General features: G+C 37.8%; 1 protein-coding gene across 7 annotated transcripts in view; it reads left to right on the top strand.

Moving 5' to 3' along the window:
* MAPK8 (mitogen-activated protein kinase 8) overlaps positions 1-21,631 on the top strand; it is a 130,204-nt gene that overhangs the window by 86,100 nt on the left and 22,473 nt on the right. For all 7 annotated transcript variants that reach the window (XR_009053713.1, XR_009053714.1, XM_057734941.1 and 4 more), the window contains 2 exons: positions 318-376; positions 464-602. Coding sequence is in view for 5 of the 7 variants with exons in the window: in XM_057734941.1 (XP_057590924.1) it covers positions 318-376; positions 464-602 (198 nt within the window). In the remaining 2 variants the exon portion in view is untranslated. The remainder of the gene's footprint in view (positions 1-317; positions 377-463; positions 603-21,631) is intronic.

Genomic DNA, 21,631 nt, shown 5'->3' with positions numbered 1-21,631 from the left:
ATTAGGGTTCACTCTTGGTGCTGTACATTCTGTGGGTTTGGACAAATGTATAATGACATATATCTACCATGATAGTATCATTCACAGTATTGTCACTGTCCTTAAGATCCTCTGTGCTCTGCTTCCCTCCTTGCCCCCAACCCCTGGCCATAAAGTTTTAATATATAAAATAAAAGAGACTACTTAAGCTTAGAATATAAGACTTGAAAAATTTTACACGGGGGTGGCTTTTTTTTTTAATCCATGTATTTGCAGTTCCCAAATGAAAATATTATTAAAGAATTTCTAATTTTCCTGTTTCTCTGCTTTTGCCACAGATAATTGGCCTTTTGAATGTTTTTACACCACAGAAATCCCTAGAAGAATTTCAAGATGTGTAAGTGTGACGATTAAAATTTTGTTAATACATTATTCTTTGATTGTTACTGTATACTTTAGCTGTCATCTTTTTTCACCCATGAAGTTACATAGTCATGGAGCTCATGGATGCAAATCTTTGTCAAGTGATTCAGATGGAACTCGATCATGAAAGAATGTCCTACCTTCTCTATCAGATGCTGTGTGGAATCAAGCACCTTCACTCTGCTGGAATTATTCATCGGGTTAGTAGAAAAACTATCATATTCTTTTTTTAATCATTTTGGTAAAATTCATGTAACATAAAATTACCCATCTTAAAGTGTACAGTTCAGTGGTATTTAGTGCAGTGGTATTTAGTGCATTCACAGCATTGTACAACCACTACCAATACCAGATTTCGAAATATTTTCATTGCCCCAAAAGAAAACTGCCTACTCATTAGGCAGGTCTCCATTCCCCTCTCACCCCAACCCCTGTCATATACCAGTCTGCTTTCTGTGTCCATGGACTTACCTTTCTGGGTATTTCATATAAGTGGAATCATATAATATATGACCTTTTGTGTCTGGTTTCTTTAACTTAACATAATGTTTTTAAGTCCACCCATATTGAAGCGTATATCAATAGTTCATTCCTTTTTATGTCTGATTAATATTCTGTTGTATGTATTTACTACTTTTTGTTTATCCATTCATCTATTCGTGGACATTTGGGTTATTTCCACCTTGTAGCTTTTGTGGATAGTGCTGTTATGAATTTTAAGGTGCAAGTATTTGAGTTCCTGTTTTCAATTCTTTTGGGTGTCTACCTAGGAGTTGAATTGCTGGGTCATGTTTAACTTTCTGAGAAAGCAACAAACTGTTTTCCACAGTGGCTACACCATTTTACATTCCTAGCAACAGTGCATGAAAGTTCCAGTTTCCCCAGATCTTTGCTAATACTTAATGACTTTTTCATTCTAGCCATCCTAGTGAGTATGAACAGGTATCTCATTGTGGTTTTGACTTGCATTTCTCTAATAACATTAAGCATCTTTTCATGTTTGTTGGATGTTTATATTTCTTCTTGGGAGAAATGTCTATATAAGACCTTTGCCCATTTTTTAATTGTTGTTTGTCTTTTTGTTGTTGAGCTGTCAGAGTTCTTTATATATTCTGAGTACTAGACCCTTATCAGATAAGTAATTTGTAAATATTTTCTCCTATTTTATGTTGTCTTTTCACTTTCTTGATCTCTTTTGATATGCAAATGTTTTTAATTTTCATGAATTTATTTTTTCTTTGGTTGCTTGTACTTTTAGTGTCATTGTAAGAATCCATCGTCAAATCCGAGGTCATTAAGATTTACCCTTAGTTTTTTGTCAAGAGTTTTATAGTTTTAGCTCTTAAATTTAGGTATTTGGCCCATTTGGAGTTAATTTTTGTATATGGTGTGAGATAAGGTGCCAACTTCATTCTTTTACTTGTGGAAATCTCGTTATCCTAGCACCATTTATTAAGGAGACTATTGTTCTATAATTGAAGGGTCCTGGCACCCTTATTGAAATTCAGTTGGCCACAAACATATGGTTTTATTTCTGGACTCTTAATTCTCTGTTCTGTTGGTCTTTGTGCTTATACCAGTACCACATTATTTTGATCACTGTAGCTTTGTAGTAAATTTTGAAATGGGAAAGTGTGAATTCACCAACTTTATTCTTCCTCAATATCATTTTGACTATTCAAGGCCCCTTGTGATTCTATATGAATTTGAGTATCAGCTTTTCCATTTCTGCAGAAAAGGCCATTGGAATTTTAATAAAGATTTCGACTCTGTAGATTGCTTGGGTAGTTTCGCCATCTTACCTATATTTAGTATTCAGATTCATGAACGCAGGATGTCTTTCCTTTCTTAGGTGGTATTAGTCTGTTTGGGGTACCATAACAAAATACCACAGACTGTGGCTTAAACAATAGAAATTTATTTTCTCACAGTTTTGGAGGTGCAAATAAATTCAGTTTCTGGTGAGATCTCTCTTCCTGACTTGGAGATAGCCGCCTTCTTGCTGCGTTTTCACATGCCCTTTCCTCAGTGCAGGAAGAGAGAGCGAGCTCTGCTGTCTCTTCTTTTTTTTTTTTTTTTTATAAATTTATTTATTTTATTTATTTATTGGCTGCATTGGGTCTTCATTGCTGCACACAGGCTTTCTCTAGTTGCTGCGAGCGGGGGCTACTCTTCATTGCGGTGCACAGGCTCCTCATTGCAGTGGCTTCTCTTGTTGTGGAACACAGGCCTTAGGCACATGAGCTTCAATAGTTGCGGCACATGGGCTCAGTAGTTGTGGCTCACGGGCTCTAGAGCACAGGCCCAATAGTTGTGGTGCACGGGCTTAGTTGCTCTGTGGCATGTGGAATCTTCCCAGGGCAGGGCTCGAACTGGTGTCCCCTGCATTGGCAGGCAGATTCTTTACCACTGCGCCACCTAGGAAGTCCCTGCTATCTCTTCTTAAAGGATACAGTTCTTTTGTATTGGGGCCCTCCCTCTTGACCTCATTTAACCTTAATTACCTCCTATCTCCAAATACAGTCACATTAGGGGTTAGGGCTTCAGTGTTTGCATTTGGGTGGGGCAGAACACAGTGCAGTCTATGACAGACTTTCTTTTATGTTTTATAGTTTTCAGTGTGCAGGTCTTCACGTCCATAGTTAAAATCTTTTCCTAGGTATTTTATTCTTTTGGAAGCTATTATATATGGAATTGTTTTCTTAATTTCTCTTTCAGACTGTTCATTGCTAGTGTATAAGAAACACAACGGATTTTTGTGTGTTAATCTTATATCCTGTGCCTTTGCTCAGTTTATTCTAATAGGTTTTTTTTTCCCTACAGTTTTCTATATATAAGATCACATTATCTGCACAATAGTTTTATTTTTGCCTTTCCAATTTGGGTACCTTTGGTGTCTTTTTTTGCCTAGTTGCTCTGGCTAGAACATCCAGTAAAATCTTGAGTAGTAGTGGCAAAAGTGGGCATCTTGTTTTATTCTTGATCTTAGGGGAAAGACTTTCAGTTTTCACCATTAAGTATATTACCTGTGGGGTTTCATAAATACTCTTTATCTGTTTGAGTAAGTTTCCTTCTGCATTGGAGTTAATCACATTTTACAGTTAGACGGTACAGACCCCACAAGACTACCCTCACTTCAGACAAGCTGACTGCAAGTTCAGGGTCCCACACCTACTCCCAGGTTCAGTAATTCACTAGACTAATTCACAGAACTCCAAAGAGCACTACACTTAAAAGTTTTATTACAGCTAAGGGATACAAATTAGAACTAACCAAAGGAGGAAATGCATAGGGCAGAATGTGGAAGAATCATGGAATTTCAGTCATTCATCCTTTTCCTCCCAGCCACAAAGTATGAAAATGTGTGCAGGGTATTGCCAGCCAGGAAAGTTCACTCCAGAGTTTTTTTTTGTTTTGTTTTGTTTTTGCTGCTCAGGCACATACTGCCTGCCTGGCTGACCTTTAGCCTCCAACACTTCCTAAGGTTCACACTAATACCTTTAGTCTCCTTTTCTTCAGAGGTTGGAACTGATATGTGTCCCAAAGCCCCAGTCATAAATCACATTGTTAGACTGTCCTGTGACAAAAACTCCCAGGCAAACAAAGACACTGCTGTCAGTCATACATTCCACTGACCTAGAGCTGACCTGTAGCTGAGGGCAAATACCACACCTCTCTTTACATAGGATTAATTTTTCAGCACATACCTTCTATTCCTGGTTTAAGTGTTTTTATCATGAAAAAGATATTGGATTTTGTCAAATGTATTTCTGAATCATTTAAGATGATCATATGCTGTTTTTCCTTGATGCAATGAATGTGGTATATTATAGTAATTGATTTTTGTGTATTGAACTACCCTTGCGTTCCTGGGGTAAGTCCCACTTGGTCATAGTGTGCAATCCTTTTGATGCTATTGGAATTGTTTTGCTAGCATTTTGTTGTGAATTGTTTACATCTGTGTTCATATGTGATGTTGGCCTGTGGTTTTCTTTTCTTGTGATGTTTTTGTCTGGATTTGGTGTCAAGGTAATGCTGACCTTGGAATGAGTTAGGAAATGTTCCTCCCTCTTCTTTTTTTGGCAGTGTTTGAGAAGGCTTGATATTAATTCTTATTTAAATGATTGGTAGAATTTGCCAGACAGCTGTCTGGTTCTGAGCTTTACTTGTTTTTAAAGATTTTGATTTTTGATTTACTGTCTTTACTTTTTATAAATATGTTTAGCTTTTCTGTTTCTTGAGTCAGTTTTGGTAATATTGTGTGTCTCTAGGAAGGAAATAATGTGTTGTCCATTTCATCTAAGTTCTCTAACTTGCTGGTGTACAATTGTTCATAGTATTTTTTTATTAACCCTTTTTGTTTCTGTAAAGTTGGTGGTAATATCCCAACTTTCAGTTTTTAATTTACTTATTTGTATCTTCTCTCTTTTTCCTTCCTTAGTCTAGGTGAAGGTTTATCTATTTTGTTGTTCTTCTTAAAGAACCAGTTTTTGGTTTTGTTGATTTTCTTTATTTTTCTGTTCTCTATTTTGTTAATATCTGCTTTAAGCTTTATTATTTCTTAGTATCATCTTGCTTTGGTATTAGTTTGCTCTTTCTGGTTTCTTAAGGTGGAATGTTAGGCTATTGATTTGAGATATTTCTTCTTTTTTTAATTAATATGAGTGTTAACAGCTATAAAATTGCCCTCCAAGCTGTTTTTTTCTGCATTACCTAAATTTTTTATGTTGTGTTTTCATTTTCATTCATCTCAAAGTATTTTCTAGTTTTCCTGTGAATTGTTCTTTGACCCATAGATTGTTTGAGAATATGTTGTTTAATTTCTACAAACTTGTGTATTTTCCAGTTTTTCTTTTTCTTGATTTCTAGCTTCATTCCATTGTGGTCAGGGAAGATACTTTATGATTTCAGTCTTCTGAAATTTATTGAGACTTGTTCTGTGGCCTAACATATGGTCTGTCCTGGAGCATGTTCCATGTGTACTTGAGAAAGATATGTATTCTCAGTTTTTGGAGGGAGTATTCTATATATGTCTGCTATGTCTAGTTGGTTTATAGTGTTGTTCACATTCTCTATTTCTTTACTGATCTTTTGTCTAGTTATTTTGTCAATTAACGGAAGTAAGTTAACTTACTTAAGAAAGTAAGTTAATTGTGCAAGTGCCTACTTGTCCCTTCAGTTATGTTAGCTTGTGATTCAGATGTTTTGGGACTTTGTTGTTCAGTACATATATGTTTATAGTTGCTTTATCTTGTTGATATGTTGACTTTTTTATCAAAATGTATTTTGCACGTTTGCCTCTTGTAACAACTTTTGACTTACAGTCTGTTTTGTTTGATATTAGTATAGCTGTTGCATCTCTCTTTTGGTTTCTATTTGCATGAAACATCTTTTTCCATTCTTTCAACTTGCTTATGCCTTTGAATCTAAAGTGAGTCTTTTGTTTGCATAGCCTACAGTAGAATCCTGTTTCTTTTATCCTTTCTGCCATTCTGTGCTCTTAGTTGGAGAGTTTAATCCAACTACATATAAAGTAATTAATGATAAGGAAGAAGTTACATCTGTCATTGTGCTATTTGTTTTCTATATGCCATGTCTTTTTGTTCCTCAGTTCCTTCATTCCTGCCTTTTTTGTGTTTAATTGCTTTTTTTTTTTTTTTTTTTTTGCTGTGTACTGTTAATTATTTTCTCATTTCCTTTTCTGTGTATTTTTCAGTTATTTTTCTTAAAAGTTGCCCTGGGGATTACAATTAATCTCTTCAACTTCTAACAGTCTGTTTTGAATTATTACCACCTTGGCATCAGTAGTATACAAAAACTCTGCATCTATAAACCTGTCCTTACCCCTTTATGTTGTTGTTATCACAAATTACATATTTATATACTGGGTTCCTGTTAAGGTAGATTTATAGTTGCTTAATGCATTTGTCTTTTAAATCATATTGGGAAAAAATAGGAGTTAGAAACCCCAAGTACAATAATACTGACCTTTCTATTTACCTACATAATTACCTTTACCAGTATTCTTTATTTCTTTATATGACTTCAAGTTACTGTGTAGTGTCCTCTTATTTTTGCTGGAAAGATTCCCTTAGCATTTCTTTTAGGGCAGGTGTGAGAGAAACAAACTTCCTTAGCTTTTATTTATCCCCAAATGTCTTAATTTTTTTTTAATAAATAAATAAATAAATTTATTTATGGCTGTGTTGGGTCTTCGTTGCTGCATGTGGGCTTTCTCTAGTTGCAGTGAAGGGGGGCTGCTCTTTGTTGTGGTGTGCCGGCTTCTCATTGTGGTGGCTTCTCTGTTGTGGAGCATGGGCTCTAGGCACACAGGCTTCAATAGTTGTGGCATGTGGGCTTAGTTGCTCTGTGGCATGTGGGATCTTCCTGGACCAGGGATTGAACCCATGTCCCCTGCATTGGCAGGTGAATTCTTAACCACTGCGCCACCAGGAAAGTCCCCCCAAGTGTCTTAATTTTTCCCTCATTTTTGAAGGATAGTTTTGCTGGATATAGAATTTTTGTTTGGCCTTTTTTTTTTCTTTCAGTGCTTCATATGTACCATTTCACTGCCTTTTGGCCTCTGTGATTTCTTTTGAGAAACCAGCTGTTAATATCATTGAGACTCTCTTGTAATTGGCAGGTTGCTTCTCTTTTGATGCTCTCAAGATTGTCTTTGTCTTTCTCTGGTTTGAGTATAATGATTGTCGGTGCAGATCTCTTTGCTTTTACCCTTCTGGAGTTCATTGAGCAGCTTAAACGTGTAGATTCATGTCTTTCATTAAATTTGTACATTTTCAGTCATTATTTTTTTCGAGTGTTCTTTCTGCCCTTTTTTCTCTCTTCTCTCCTTTTGGGTTTCCCGTTATGTGTATGTTGGTATGCTTGATGGTATGCCAGTCTTGTTTTCCTCAACTTTAATCTTTTGCCCCAGGCAGAGTAAGTTATTTATTCGGCTTCCAGTGGTTTCAAGAAATGCTATCTGTCTAGCCCTGGACCAGCATCCAGTACTAAGATTGCAGGCTGCTTTCTTCAAGGACCCCCACCCACCCAGCCAGCCAGGGAGATGGTAGGGCAAGGGCTAGTAAAAACACCACCCATAAATCTTTTCTATTGTTTTTAAGTTGTTTTTTTCTTGATTCTGTGTTCAGTTGGTTGTTGTAAATCTTTGACTACTTTCCACATTTCTGAAAAAGTTTATTCTAATCTTCTTTGGAGATATCTACTTCTTTGCCATTTTTGCAGACATCACTGCCTTTCATCATATTCTTGGGGTGGTGTATTTCACTGATTTATATGGATTAATATAATGTCATTTTTTCCTTAAATGAAGCAATATATAAAATATCCTGCTCTCATTACCAATTACATAAAATGAAGTATGCACCAGAGTTGTGTTTCTTAAATATTCTGAAATATTTTATATTTTTGTACTGTTTTTTAGACTACTTTATTGCCATATAATTCACATGCCATACAATTTCCCCATTTAAAGTGTACACTTCAGTGTTATTTATTATATTTGAAGGTTGTATAACCATGACCACAGTCTAATTTTAGAACATATTTGTCCCCCTTAAAGAAAACCTGCACCCATAAGTCTTAAATTTCCATTCTTCCTTGACCCCTTTACCCCCAGCCCTGACAACGACTAATCTACTTTCTTTTTTTTTTTATTTATTTATTTTATTTTTTTTTATTTTTTTGGGGATACACCAGGTTCAATCAACTGTTTTTATACACATATCCCCATATTCCCTCCCTTCCTTGACGCCCCCCACCTTGAGTCCCCCCCACCCTCCCTGCCCCAGTCCTCTAAGGCATCTTCCATCCTCGAGTTGGACTCCCTTTGTTATACAACAACTTCCCACTGACTATTTTACAGTTGGTAGTATATATATGTCTGTGCTACTCTCTCGCTTTTTCTCAGTTTCCCCTTCACCCCCCGCCCCCTCCCATACCTCGAGTTCTCCAGTCCATTCTCTGTATCTGTTTCCTTGTTCTTTTCACTGAGTTCATCAGTACCATTTTTAGATTCCGTATATGTGAGTTAGCATACAATATTTGTCCTTCTCTTTCTGACTTACTTCACTCTGTATGACAGATTGTAGTTCTATCCACCTCATTACATATAGCTCCATCTCATCCCTTTTTATAGCTGAGTAATATTCCATTGTATATATATGCCACATCTTCTGTATCCATTCATTTGTTGATGGGCATTTCGGTTGCTTCCATGTCCTGGCTATTGTAAAGAGTGCTGCAATAAACATGATGGTACAAGTTTCTTTTGGGATTATGGTTTTCTTTCGGTATATGCCCAGGAGTGGGATTACTGGATCATATGGTAGTTCTATTTGTAGTTTTTTAAGGAACCTCCAAATTGTTTTCCATAGTGGCTGTACCAACTTACAGTCCCACCAACAGTGCAGGAGAGTTCCCTTTTCTCCACACCCTCTCCAACATTTGTTGTTTCCAGACTTTGTGATGATGGCCATTCTGATTGGTGTGAGGTGATACCTCATTGTGGCTTTGACTTGCATTTCTCTGATGATTAGTGATGTTGAGCATCTTTTCATGTGTTTGTTGGCCATCTGTATGTCTTCTTTGGAGAAATGTCTATTTAGGTCTTCTGCCCATTTGTGGATTGGGTTATTTGCTTTTTTGGTATGAAGCTGCATGAGCTGCTTGTATATTTTGGAGATTAATCCTTTGTCCGTTGTTTCATAGGCAATTATTTTTTCCCATTCTGAGGGTTGCCTTTTAGTCTTGTTTATGGTTTCTTTTGCTGTGCAAAAGCTTTTAAGTTTCATGAGGTCCCATTCGTTTATTCTTGATTTTATTTCCATGATTCTAGGAGGTGGGTCAAAAAGGATGTTGCTTTGATGGATGTCAAAGAGTGTTCTGCCTATGTTTTCCTCTAGGAGTTTTATCGTGTCTGGCCTTACATGTAGGTCTTTAATCCATTTGGAGTTGATTTTTGTGTATGGTGTTAGGAAGTGTTCTAATTTCATTCTTTTACATGTTGCTGTCCAATTTTTCCAGCACCACTTATTGAAGAGGCTGTCTTTTTTCCATTGTATACTCGTGCCTCCTTTGTCAAAGATAAGGTGCCCATATGTGTTTGGGATTACTTCTGAGTTCTCTATTCTATTCCATTGATCTTCCTTTCTATTTTTGTGCCAGTACCATACTGTCTTGATCACTATGGCCTTGTAGTATAGTTTGAAGTCAGGAAGCCTGATTCCACCAACTCCATTTTTCCTTCTCAAGATGGCTTTGGCTATTCGGGGTCTTTTGCGTTTCCATACAAATCGTAAGATTTCTTGCTCTAGTTCTGTGAAAAATGCCATTGGTAATTTGATCGGGATTGCATTGAATCTGTAAATTGCTTTGGGTAGTACAGTCATTTTCACGATGTTGATTCTTCCAATCCAGGAACATGGTATGTCCCTCCATCTGTTTGTGTTGTCTTTGATTTCTTTCATCAATGTCTTAAAGTTTTCTGCATACAGATCTTTTGCCTCCTTAGGCAGGTTTATTCCTAGGTATTTTATTCTTTTTGTTGCAATGGTGAATGGGAGAGTTTCCTTAATTTCTCTTTCTGCTCTTCCGTTGTTAGTGTATAGGAATGCAAGAGATTTCGGTGCATTAATTTTGTATCCTGCTACTTTACTAAACTCATCAATGAGTGCTAGCAGTTTTCTGGTAGAGTCTTTAGGGTTTTCTATATATAATATCATGTCATCTGCAAAGAGTGACAATTTTACTTCTTCTTTTCCAATTTGGATTCCTTTAATTTCTTTTTCTTCTCTGATTGCTGTGGCTAACACTTCCAAAACTATGTTGAATAACAGTGGTGAGAGTGGACACCCTTGTCTTGTTCCTGTTCTTAGAGGGAATTCTTCCAGTTTTTCTCCATTGAGAACAATGTTGGCTTTTGGTTTGTCATATATGGCTTTTATGATGTGGAGGTAATTTCCTTCTATGCCCATTTTCTGGAGAGCTTTTATCATAAATGGATGTTGAACTTTGTCAAAAGCTTTTTCTGCATCTATTGAAATGATCATATGGTTTTTATCCTTCAATTTGTTGATATGATGTATCACGTTGATTGATTTGCGTATATTGAAGAATCCTTGCATCCCAGGGATAAACCCCACTTGATCGTGGTGTATGATTTTTTTAATGTGCTGTTGCAGTCTGTTAGCTAGTATTTTGTTGAGGATTTTTGCATCTATATTCATCAGTGATATTGGTCTGTAGTTTTCTTTTTTTGTGACATCTTTGCCTGGTTTTGGTATCAGGGTGATGGTAGCCTCGTAGAAAGAGTTTGGGAGTGCTCCGCCTTCTGCAATATTTTGGAAGAGTTTGAGAAGGATAGGTGTTAACTGTTCTCGAAATGTTTGATAGAATTCGCCTGTGAATCCATCTGGTCCTGGGCTTTTGTGTGTTGGGAGATTTTTAATCACTGCCTCAATTTCTGTACTTGTGATTGGTCTGTTCATGGTTTCTATTTCTTCTTGGTTCAGTCTTGGAAGATTGTATTTTTCTAAGAATGTATCCATTTCTTCCAGGTTATCCAATTGATTGGCATATAGTTGCTTGTAGTAGTCTCTCATAATCTTTTGTATTTCTGAGGTGTCCGTTGTGACTTCTCCTTTTTCATTTCTAATTCTGTTGATTTGCATCTTCTCCCTTTTTTTCTTGATGAGTCTCGCTAATGGTTTATCAATTTTGTTAATCTTCTCAAAGAACCAGCTTTTAGTTTTATTTATTTTTCTTATGGTTTCTTTTCTTTCTTTTTCATTTATTTCTGCTCTGATCTTTATGATTTCTTTCCTTCTGCTCACTTTGGGGTTTCTTTGTTCTTCTTTCTCTAGTTGTTTTAGGTGTAAGGTTAGGTTGTTTATTCGATCATTTTCTTGTTTCTTAAGGTAGGACTGTATTGCTATAAACTTCCCTCTTAGAACTGCTTTTGCTGCGTCCCATAGGTTTTGGGTTGTTGTGTTTTCGTTGTCATTTGTTTCTAGATATTTTTTGATTTCCTCTTTGATTTCTGTAGTGATTCCTTGGTTGTTTAAGAGTGAATTGTTTAGCCTCCATGTGTTTGTATTTTTTGCAGTTTTTTTCCTGTAATTGATATCTAGTCTCATGGGGTTGTGGTCTGAGAAGATGCTTGATATGATTTCAGTTTTCTTGAATTTGCTGAGGTTTGATTTGTGACCCAAGATGTGATCTATCCTGGAGAATGTTCCGTGTGCACTTGAGAAGAAAGTGTAGTCTGTCGTTTTTGGATGGAATGTCCTATAAATATCAATTAAGTCGAGATGGTCTAATGTGTCATTTAAAGCTTGTGTGTCTTTATTTATTTTCTGTTTGGATGATCTGTCCATTGATGTAAGTGGGGTGTTCAAGTCTCCCACTATAATTGTGTTACTGTCGATGTCCCCTTTTATAGCTGTTAGCATTTGCCTTATGTATTGAGGTGCTCCTATATTGGGGGCATAGATATTTACCATTGTGATATGTTCTTCTTGGATGGATCCCTTGATCATTATGTAGTGCCCTTCCTTGTCTCTTTTAATAGTCTTTACTTTCAAGTCTAATTTGTCTGATATGAGTATTGCTACTCCAGCTTTCTTTTGACTTCCATTTGCATGGAATATCTTTTTCCATCCCTTCACTTTCAGTCTATATGTATCCCTTGGTCTGAAGTGGGTTTCTTGTAGGCAGCATATAGAAGGGTCTTGTTTTTGTATCCATTCAGCCAGTCTGTGTCTTTTGGTTGGAGCATTTAATCCATTTACATTTAAGGTGATTATTGACATGTGTGTTCCACTTACCATTTTCTTAATTGTTTTGGGTTTGTATTTGTAGGTGTTTTCCTTTTCTTGTGTTTCCTACTTAGAGAAGTTCCTTTAGCACTTGTTGTAAGGCTGGTTTGGTGGTGCTGAATTCTCTTAACTTTTGCTTGTCTGGAAAGCTTTTGATTTCTCCCTCAAATCTGAATGAGATTCTTGCTGGGTAGAGTATTCTTGGCTGTAGGTTTCTCTCTTTCAGGACTTTCAGTATATCCTGCCATTCCCTTCTGGCCTGCAGAGTTTCTGTAGAAAGGTCAGCTGTTATCCTGATGGGTTTTCTCTTATATGTTGTTTGTTGCTTTTCTCTTGCTGCTTTTAATATTTTTTCTTTGTGTTGAATTGTCGTTAGTTTGATTAATATGTGTCTTGGTGTATTTCTCCTTGGGTTTATTCTGTATGGGACTCTCTGTGCTTCTTGGACTTGGTGAATTATTTCCTTTCCCATGTTGGGGAAGTTTTCCACTAGAACCTCTTCAAATATTTTCTCAGACCCTTTCTTGTTTTCTTCTTCTTCTGGGATGCCTATAATTCGAATGTTGGTACGTTTAAGGTTATCACTGAGGTCTCTGAGGCTGTCTTCTAGTCTTTTTATTTTTTTATCTTTTTCCTGCTCTGTGGCGTTTATTTCTCCCATTCTATCTTCCAACTCACTTATTCGTTCTTCTGCCTCAGTCATTCTGCTGGTTATAGCATCTAGAGTATTTTTAATTTCAGTTATTTTGTTATCCATTGCTGTTTGTTTTTCTGAGTTCTTATGAACTGTTTCTTGTACTTTCTCTATTTTGTTATCGAGATTTTGTATCATTTTTACTATCATGACTCTAAATTCTTTTTCAGGCATTTTTCCTGTTTCCTCCTCATTTATTTGGTCTTGTGGGTTTTTTTCCTGCTCCTTTGCCTGCATGGTGTTTCTTTGTTTCCTCATGGTTGTCCAAGCTTTTGGGGTTGCTTGTCCTGGTGATAGAGGTGTTTATAGAAGACTGTCCAAGCCTCAGACTAATGTCCAAGTATTGGATTAGACGAATATTCAGTCTAGGAAACACATACATGTATAAGACACACAATTATTGAATCCGTTAGGACATAAGGCTCTGGAAAGACCTGACAGAACCCCAGTGTGCTATCAGATATTCAAAGAGAAACCCAACAGAAATTGACAACTGAAACAGAACAAATCAGAGACAAAAGCAAAAGCAAACAAACAACAAATAACACCCTACACATACAAACATCAATCCAGGGAGATTTTGTAAGCTAGGATCAAATATAGAAATGAGCTGGAGTACCACCAGAGAGAATGGAGATTCTCAGAACGTAATTAGGCAACTGTACTAAGAACTAAGATAAAGACAAAAGCCTAATATTAATACCAAGGCAGTGCATCATCTGGAGAATAGAGCTAGGAGTCTGAGCAGACCGATAGTGTTGCTTATCAGTATGTTAAGATAAAATACACTTAAAATGGCTGGAAGAAAGGGGAACAGAAGAGCGTAATGTGGTTGGAAATATGCAAAGAAAAAGAAAGGAATAGAAGTGTATAAAAGAAAGGGATGAAAGGAAAGTATGAAAGATATTTTGTCCGTACTACCAAAAACTTAGCTAGATTTAGAAGTATATAAAAAGGCAAAAAAAAAAAAAAAAAAAAAAAAGAATAAAAAATATCCTTAAAAAATTATGTTATAAAACTTGTAGATCCCTTAGGGCTAAGATCGTATTTAATAAATCAAAAAAAAAAAAAAAGAGAGAGAGAGAAAGAAAAAAAAAAAAAAAATCCAGAACTGATCCCAGAATGGACCAGTTCAATAGGTATTGATACTACTATTTCTGTTTCCTTAGCGTCTTAGCTGTAAGTGTCCTTCTCCTTGCCTTGGGTTTTTTTTTTTTTGCGTTATTCTGTGACCAGCAGAGGTTCATTTATTGTTCGTCTGTAAGCCTCGGTGTGTGTAGAGGGAGAGGGTACAATAGTGGCTCCTTCTCCTGGGAGTGAGTGAGCAGTGGCGCACTGTTGTTTCAGTCAGGCTTGGAGGTGCCTGTTGCAGAGGGCGCTGGTGGCTCAGGCGTACACAGAAAGTCTTAGAGTTGGGCCTCTCTCGGGGTTTTTTCTTTTTGATGCTGGTTTTTTTTTTTTTTTTTTCTCTCGTCAGCCTCACTGCTGCTGGCGTTGCAAGGAGTTTTAATCTAGCCCCGCCCGAGTGCCTGAGGGTACTTGTTATCCCTGAGTGCCTTAGGTGGCCCGCAGGGCGTCTCTCCACTGCCTGTTGCAGAGGCGCCGAAAGAGAGGGAGAGGCTATGCGCGCGGCTCCTCCCCCCGCGCCCGGGAGCCTGCAGCCTCCAGCCGCCATCATGGCCGGGCAGCTCTCAGGGACGGGCACTCCTCTCCGCGGACCTCTTCCCTCCTGTGCTCTCGGTCCGTCACCCTACCGGCAACAATGTTTCTCCCCCTGAACCAGCTCTCCGGTTCCCACGCTCCCGCTCCTGGACCCTCCGTTCAGCCGCGGATCGATGTCTCGGTCCGGGAACGCTGAGCTGCGCTGCGGACCCTCCGTATGTTTCTCACTCCCTCCCGTCTGCCACAGCTCCGCCGCTTCACCCTCTTTGAGCCCTCGTAGATGCCTCCCTACCGGCCATGTCGGGCTCCCCGCTGCCCTTTCTGGTGTCCGAGGCCGTCTGCTGGTGTTCGGCTGGTTCTCTGTGGGAATGACTGCGTCCTTCGGTGCATTCCCAATGCAACTGTGGAGAGGGATGCACTCCACGTCTCTCTACTTCGCCGCCATCTTGAGATCCCCCGACTAATCTACTTTCTGTCTCCATATTATTTGCCTATTCTGGATATTTCATATAAATAGAATTATATAATACGTTGTCTTTTGTGGCAGGCCTCTTACCTATCATAATATTTTAAGGATTCATCCATGTACGTATCACGTATCAGTATTCAATTTCCTTTTATTACTAAGTAACATTTCACTATATGCATCTACCACATTTTGTTTATGCATTCATCACTTAAGGGACTGTCACTTAAGGGATCGTTACCATTGTCTGTCATGAGTTATGCAGACATGAACATTTGTGTACAAGTTTTTGTGTGGGCCTATGTTTTTGTATTTTAGTTTTAATTGTAGCTTATTCTTTAAAAGTATTGCATCTAATTTGAAAGGAATTTCTGGAAAAGTATTTGATTCAGTGGAATTATATCTTTGTTCTGTGCTATCTTGTATCAAATACCCAAACTCATATAAGGAAATAAATACATAGTTTGTGCTCAAGTTAACTATCTTAAGATAATTATGTATTTGAGATAGTCAGGCTTATCTTTAGTTATCATTCTAATTGAATTGCTTTGTATAGTCCATATGCAGCTGCTGTAGTATTATGTGTAATGCCATCTTTAAGCAACATAAGAAAAATTTCTTGAGATGGGAAAGTGTATTGTCATCACCATCACATACTCATATATTGTTGTAAGCAGGTGAGTTAGACTTCAGGGTTTTGTTTTTGTTTGTTAATTTTGTCCTGTGGATCAGGAAAGTAATCTGCCACTGTGGAAGTTAATTTGATTTTAGTAAAGTAACACCTGCCAAATAGAAAATTTTCAGATTAATGAGGGTAGTGGGTGGGTAAAACAGAGACATAGATCAAATGATAGGAGATTGAAAACAAAAGAAACAGTAAGAAGCATAAAAAGGAAACATTAAATTACAGAAGACCAGTATGTAACATAATTTGTAGCTGCGATTACCTCTTCATTAAAAAGTCAAATTTTGACACACATACAAAACCACCAACAACAATTATATGTTTCTGTAACGCAAGCAGTTGTAGCTAACTCCCAAAAAGGCTGATAGCAAAGGTGTTGGCAAAGATGTACTGGGAAAATACAAATGTGAAAACAAGGATAACTCTGTTTAAAGAGGTGAAGTTGAATACTGTTATATAAAGTCATTTTATAAGGATAAAGGGTACAATACACTTATGTGAATAAATGTCAAGAACTTTATATGTGGAGTAGTGTTGCAGTATGCCATGCTTAAATTGTAAAAAATAGAAGAACTACGCAAACACGATGATGGTATTGGGATGTTCTAACATACTCCATTAGAATAGACAACAAAAGTGTTTAAAATATAGTACAACTATAGAAAATTTACATAATAAATTTGAGCTAATTAGAGACATTGGGATCTGTTACTTATGATGAAAAATATGCCTTTATCTTAGGTTAGGCTGTTTGGGAAAAAAAATCTAGGATGGAGATATACATGTAAGAAATTTAATGGGGAGTCTCCTCAGGATCAACATCTGTGGGGAGTAAAGGAAGTAAAAAATAGACATAGGGAGAAATTGAATTAAATACAGTAACTCTAGAGGCCTCAGCTGGTGACTCAAGCAGACCTTGGTCTTGGGCAGCAGGCTTTGGGAATAGTGGCTCTCTGTGGCTGAGGGCAGTTCCTGGAGAGAGATTTGCTGAAAACTGTCAGCAGTCAACACTACCAGCAGCTGGAAGAATGAGTACCTCAGTCCTGAACCCAGGCTCAGAGCAGTTATCACAGCACCCACCATAGGCCACCCCTGCTGCCATTTGTTCCTAGTTTCATACACTAAGTTCTGGAAACTTGTTTCTCCAGGATTTCATTTGATGTCTGTTCCTTGAGCAAGTTACAAGAAGTTTAATGAGATAAACCATAGCACCCACTTCTGCAGCTGGTCTTGAGGCCACAATTGATACTCATCTCTCTGCTCTGCTACTTCTAAATTCCCCTCACCCTAAGCTAATCTCTTTGCTTGTCTGAGATTACTTAACTTGGTAAAATAACCTGAATTTATATCCTTTAGGGGTTCAGTATAAGTCAGGGTAGGGGATGGAGTTCCCAATATTTTCTCAGAGAGCCAAGCTAAGCTGTATGAGGCTCCAGCATCTACATAGTTGCTGGCCACTGAAGAAAAAGCCAGGTGGAATGTACTGGGTCTAAGCTCATTGGCAGAACTAGTCAAAAGGACCTGCCTAATTGTAAGGGAACTGGGAAATGTGGGGAGGCAGACTTCAGAATGGTCTGTTGCCTTTCTGGTCTTGTTATCAAGCATTCCTTTGCTGCCTGTATTCCACAGCTGTACATAGTCACCCCCTCCTTAAGAAAGATAACCCAAAGTCCTGGCCTATCAAGGCATTTAGTGCTATGTGATACATAGTAATCTCTAAAATAATCCAGATATGCCTCCTTTTGGTCCAGAAATATTAGAACTAAAATGCCCAAATCATCTGGTTGCTTGCATCTCCTACCCCTACTCCCATTCTCTAAATATGGTGGTCACACAGGGTCAGGTAACTACAATAAACAATCCCATTTGGGAAATTGAAAATGCAGTCGTTACTTATTTGTAATTTGGAATTCTGTTGGGTAGACGTTGTTAGGGTCCTTTTGCCCTTGTGGTTGGGGAAGAATATTCCTTGATTTAGGCCCTGAGTCTGATCTTTGCGAGGAGCACTCTGTCTACTGTTCCCTGTGGTACCTGGCTCCATGCAGTGGAGAGTCTTTTCTACTAGCCTTCTTGAGTATATTTGAAGTGGGTATTGGAAAGTGTGTTCTCATTGGGGACTGCCCATGTTTCACAGCTTCCTGTCAAAGATTGGAGGCCCGAGGGTCATTTTAAGGCAGTCCTTAACCTGGACACTGTTGACATTTTGGTTGAATACTTTCTTTCAAGGGGCTATCCTATACATTGTGGAAAGTTTAGCAGCATTTCTGGCCTTCACCCACGAGATACCAGTAGTACTCCCCAGTTGTGACAAATAAAAATGTCTTTAGACATTCCTAAATAGCCCATGTGGAACAAAATTGCCTTGATTTGAGAACCATTGTTTTAAGACTAGAACAGTCACAGGCTTAAGGAGGTGTGTGTGTGTGTGTGTGTGTGTGTGTGTGTGTGTGTTGTTTTTAATAGTACAGCTCTTTTAGAAACTCAGGAGACTTCTTATCTTTTTAATTACAGTTCTTTTTAAAGCACATCTGTTAGTTCACTGGCTCTATATTCTTAGACTTAATGGCTGTCTTTATGTTTTCAGGCCTCTGTTGACAAGTCTGAGGTATTTTCATCAATTGAAAGATTTTTCAGGTCTTCTTTCCTCAAAGGCTGTCAGAATTTTTATGTGAAAATGATGCATTAGAAACAAATTCAAGATATCACTGGCTTAAAACAATATTTATTGCTTGCTCTGGGGTTTGCAGGTTGGCTCTCTGGCACTGCTGCAGATCATGAGGTCAGGTTCAGGGTCTGTTCCATGTTCAGGTTTCAGCATCCAGGCTAAAGGAGTGCCTCCCTTGGGCACATCCTTTTCTCATGGTGAAAGAAGGGCAAGAGCCAAGCTAAATCAATCAAGCACATCTAAAACTTCTCTTCAGATTTGGTGAACATCACATTTCCTCACATTCCATTGGCTAGAATTAGTCGAAGCCTATCAATAAGGTGAAGAGGTATATTGGGTTGGAAGGGGGAGATATTTGCAGTCTGCCATTTTTTCTTTCTTTTTCTTTTTTTCTTTTTTTCTTTCTTTCTTTTTTTTTGGAAGGTTTAGTAGCATTTAGCTTTTCCAGAATGGCAAGGCCTTGAAATTCTAGATTCTCTGTTCCCTTTTATTTCTTCATGTAAAGTGACCAGTTCTTTGATTTGCAGCCAACAGCCACCTACACCCATTGCTAAAGTTTTGCTTTTCAATCTCTTCTTCTAGAGCAGGGGTCAGCAAACTTTTTCTGTAAAGGCAAGACCAGATAGTCTATATCTTAAGTTTTGCAGGTAAGATACAGTCTCTGTTACAGCTTCTCAGCGTTATCATAGTAACACAAAAGCAGCCATAGACAATAGATAATGAATGTGACTGTGTTCCGATAAAACTTTCTTCACAAAAACAGGCAAGCATTAACTTGCCAACCCCTGTTCTAAAGCTCAAGTTCATTATGCAAGTGCTGTGCCTTCCAAGTTATTGTAGGTGGCAGTGTCATGAAATGTCTTGCTACTCTATAACCAGGATCACCTTTCCAGCCTTTAATATTAGTTTCCTTGCTGCCTGCTGCTCAACTACTAAGCTTTGACCCTGTGTTTATAATAGTAACACCATACTCCTGTCATCAATTTCATTGTTAGTTGAAATAGACTACTGTAAAGGAAAAAATTCTTTTATGTGTCTCTTTTACTCTCAGACTACTACCATAATGGTTCTCACATCAGATGTGTGGTAGTTTTTCCTACACCAACAATTCCCAGATTCTCTGGACACCAGCTGGGTATCCTACATTTTACTCACTTCCAGATAGACACTGTCTACCTGGAAATAGCATCAGGTTAAGAGCTCAGTCCAACAAGACTGTGCAAACTGCAAATGCCAATCACAATTCCAGAGTATAATTTGGAGGTTCCCATAGTCCCCTCCTCAGGTTCAGTTAATTTGCTAGAGTGGCTAACGGAACTCAGGAAAACATTTTACTTACTAAATTACTGGTTTATTACAAAGGACGTAACTCAGGAACAGCCAAATGGAGAAATGCATAAGGCAAAGTATGTGGGAAGGTGTACAGAGCTTCCTAGCCCTGTCTGAGTGCACCACTCTCCCAAGCACCTTCATGTGTTTACCAGAAGCTCTCTGTACTAGTCCTTTTGGGTTTTTATGGAATCTTCATTACATAAGCGTGATTGATTAAATCTTTGGCCATTGGGGATTGAACTCAATCTTTAGCCCCTCTCCCCTCCCTGGAGGTTTTGGGGCGGGGGGTGGGTGGGAGGGGGACTGAAAGTTCCAACCCTCTTATTACTTTGTTGGTTCCCTGGCAACCAGCCTCATCCTTTGGGACTTTCCAAAAGTACCCTCATTCAAGTAAACTCTAGTGTAGTTGAAAGGTACTTCTTATGAATAACAAAGAGCACTCCTTTCACCTTTATTGCTCTTATCACTTAGGAGATCCCAAGAATTATAGGAGCTCTGTGCCAGTAATTAGAACAATGACCAAATAGTTTATTTTTATTATAAATCACAATTTCACAGCTAGGTTATTAACAAGTAAACACTTGAATTTTCAGTGACTTAACACAACTAAGGCTTATCTCCAACACTATAGGTCCAATACAGGTCCTCGTTGGGTGAGGACTCTGCTTTACATAGATGGTCGGCAACTCACTATCTGGAATGTGACTAATGACCAAAGCAGGGCAAGAGCAAAAGGATGTTATGCACTGGCCCTTCTATTCTTGATTCCCACTCACATCCCATTGACTAGAATTAATCACAGGCTGGAAAAATGTGGGAAAGAGGGTGGAATATTAAGTTAGTCCACTACTTCTTTCACATGTTCATGCAAATTCAGATATTTTTCTTGATATAGATAGCAGTGCTACTTAAACATCTGTAGAAAGGTATTGCATATTGATATGCAAGGATGAATTTCAGATGATATTCTATTTTGACAGTTTCTTTTCCTTAACCAAAGATGTTTGTTTTTAAAATATTGTATTTTGTTCTTAATTTTTCTAAAATAAAGTGTTTAAGGTTGAAATCTTATTCCTAGACTAGAATGCAGTAGTAGGAAGAGCCATTAATTATTAACCAACACGATGCACATTGAAATAGTATCAAAGCTTGTAATATTTATTTTTGAACATGCAGTGTTACTTTGCTGAGATACTGTATTTTGGAAGTAGTGGCAACATACTTACAGGATAGCAATAATGAAAAATTTCATCTTCTGTTTCAGTAAGCCTGCTGATATCTATTTTTAACTTGATAAAACCTATAGATTACATATCTTCTAAACCCATCCATGATTGCCTGTCAAAATATGCTGAAGACAACATACATGCTTTTCTGGATATAGATGTTACAAAAGTGTCTTTCATGCCAGCTTTCTTTTCCCTTTTATTAGTCACTGGTATTAGTGTATGTGAATTATACGCCTGCTTTCTTTGGTCTCTTGGTTCATAATAGAATTTATGGGAGCTAACAGGCAAGATGGGTTGATCTTGAAGCCATGAGTGTTTATGCTGGTGCCTTTTTTTTTTTTAAGAACTTTTATTGATATACAATTGACATACAATAAACTGCATATATTTAAAGTGTACAATTTGATATTTTTTTCTTATTAGTAATGTATATATGGCAATCCCAATCTCCCAATTCATCCCCTCCCCCCACCTCTTTCCCCACTTGATGTCCATATGTTTGTTCTCTGCATCTGTCTCTGTTTCTGCCTTGCTTTGAACCATTTTTCTATATTCCGCATATATGTGTTAATATACGATATTTGTTTTTCTCTTTCTGACTCATTTCACTCTGTATGACAGTCTCTAGGTCCATCCATATCTCTACAAATGTCCCAGTT

Source organism: Hippopotamus amphibius, chromosome 5, assembly GCF_030028045.1.
Source record: "Hippopotamus amphibius kiboko isolate mHipAmp2 chromosome 5, mHipAmp2.hap2, whole genome shotgun sequence".
In the NCBI taxonomy this organism is placed as follows: Eukaryota; Metazoa; Chordata; class Mammalia; order Artiodactyla; family Hippopotamidae; genus Hippopotamus; species Hippopotamus amphibius.
This window is presented reverse-complemented; position numbering and strand designations above follow the sequence as displayed.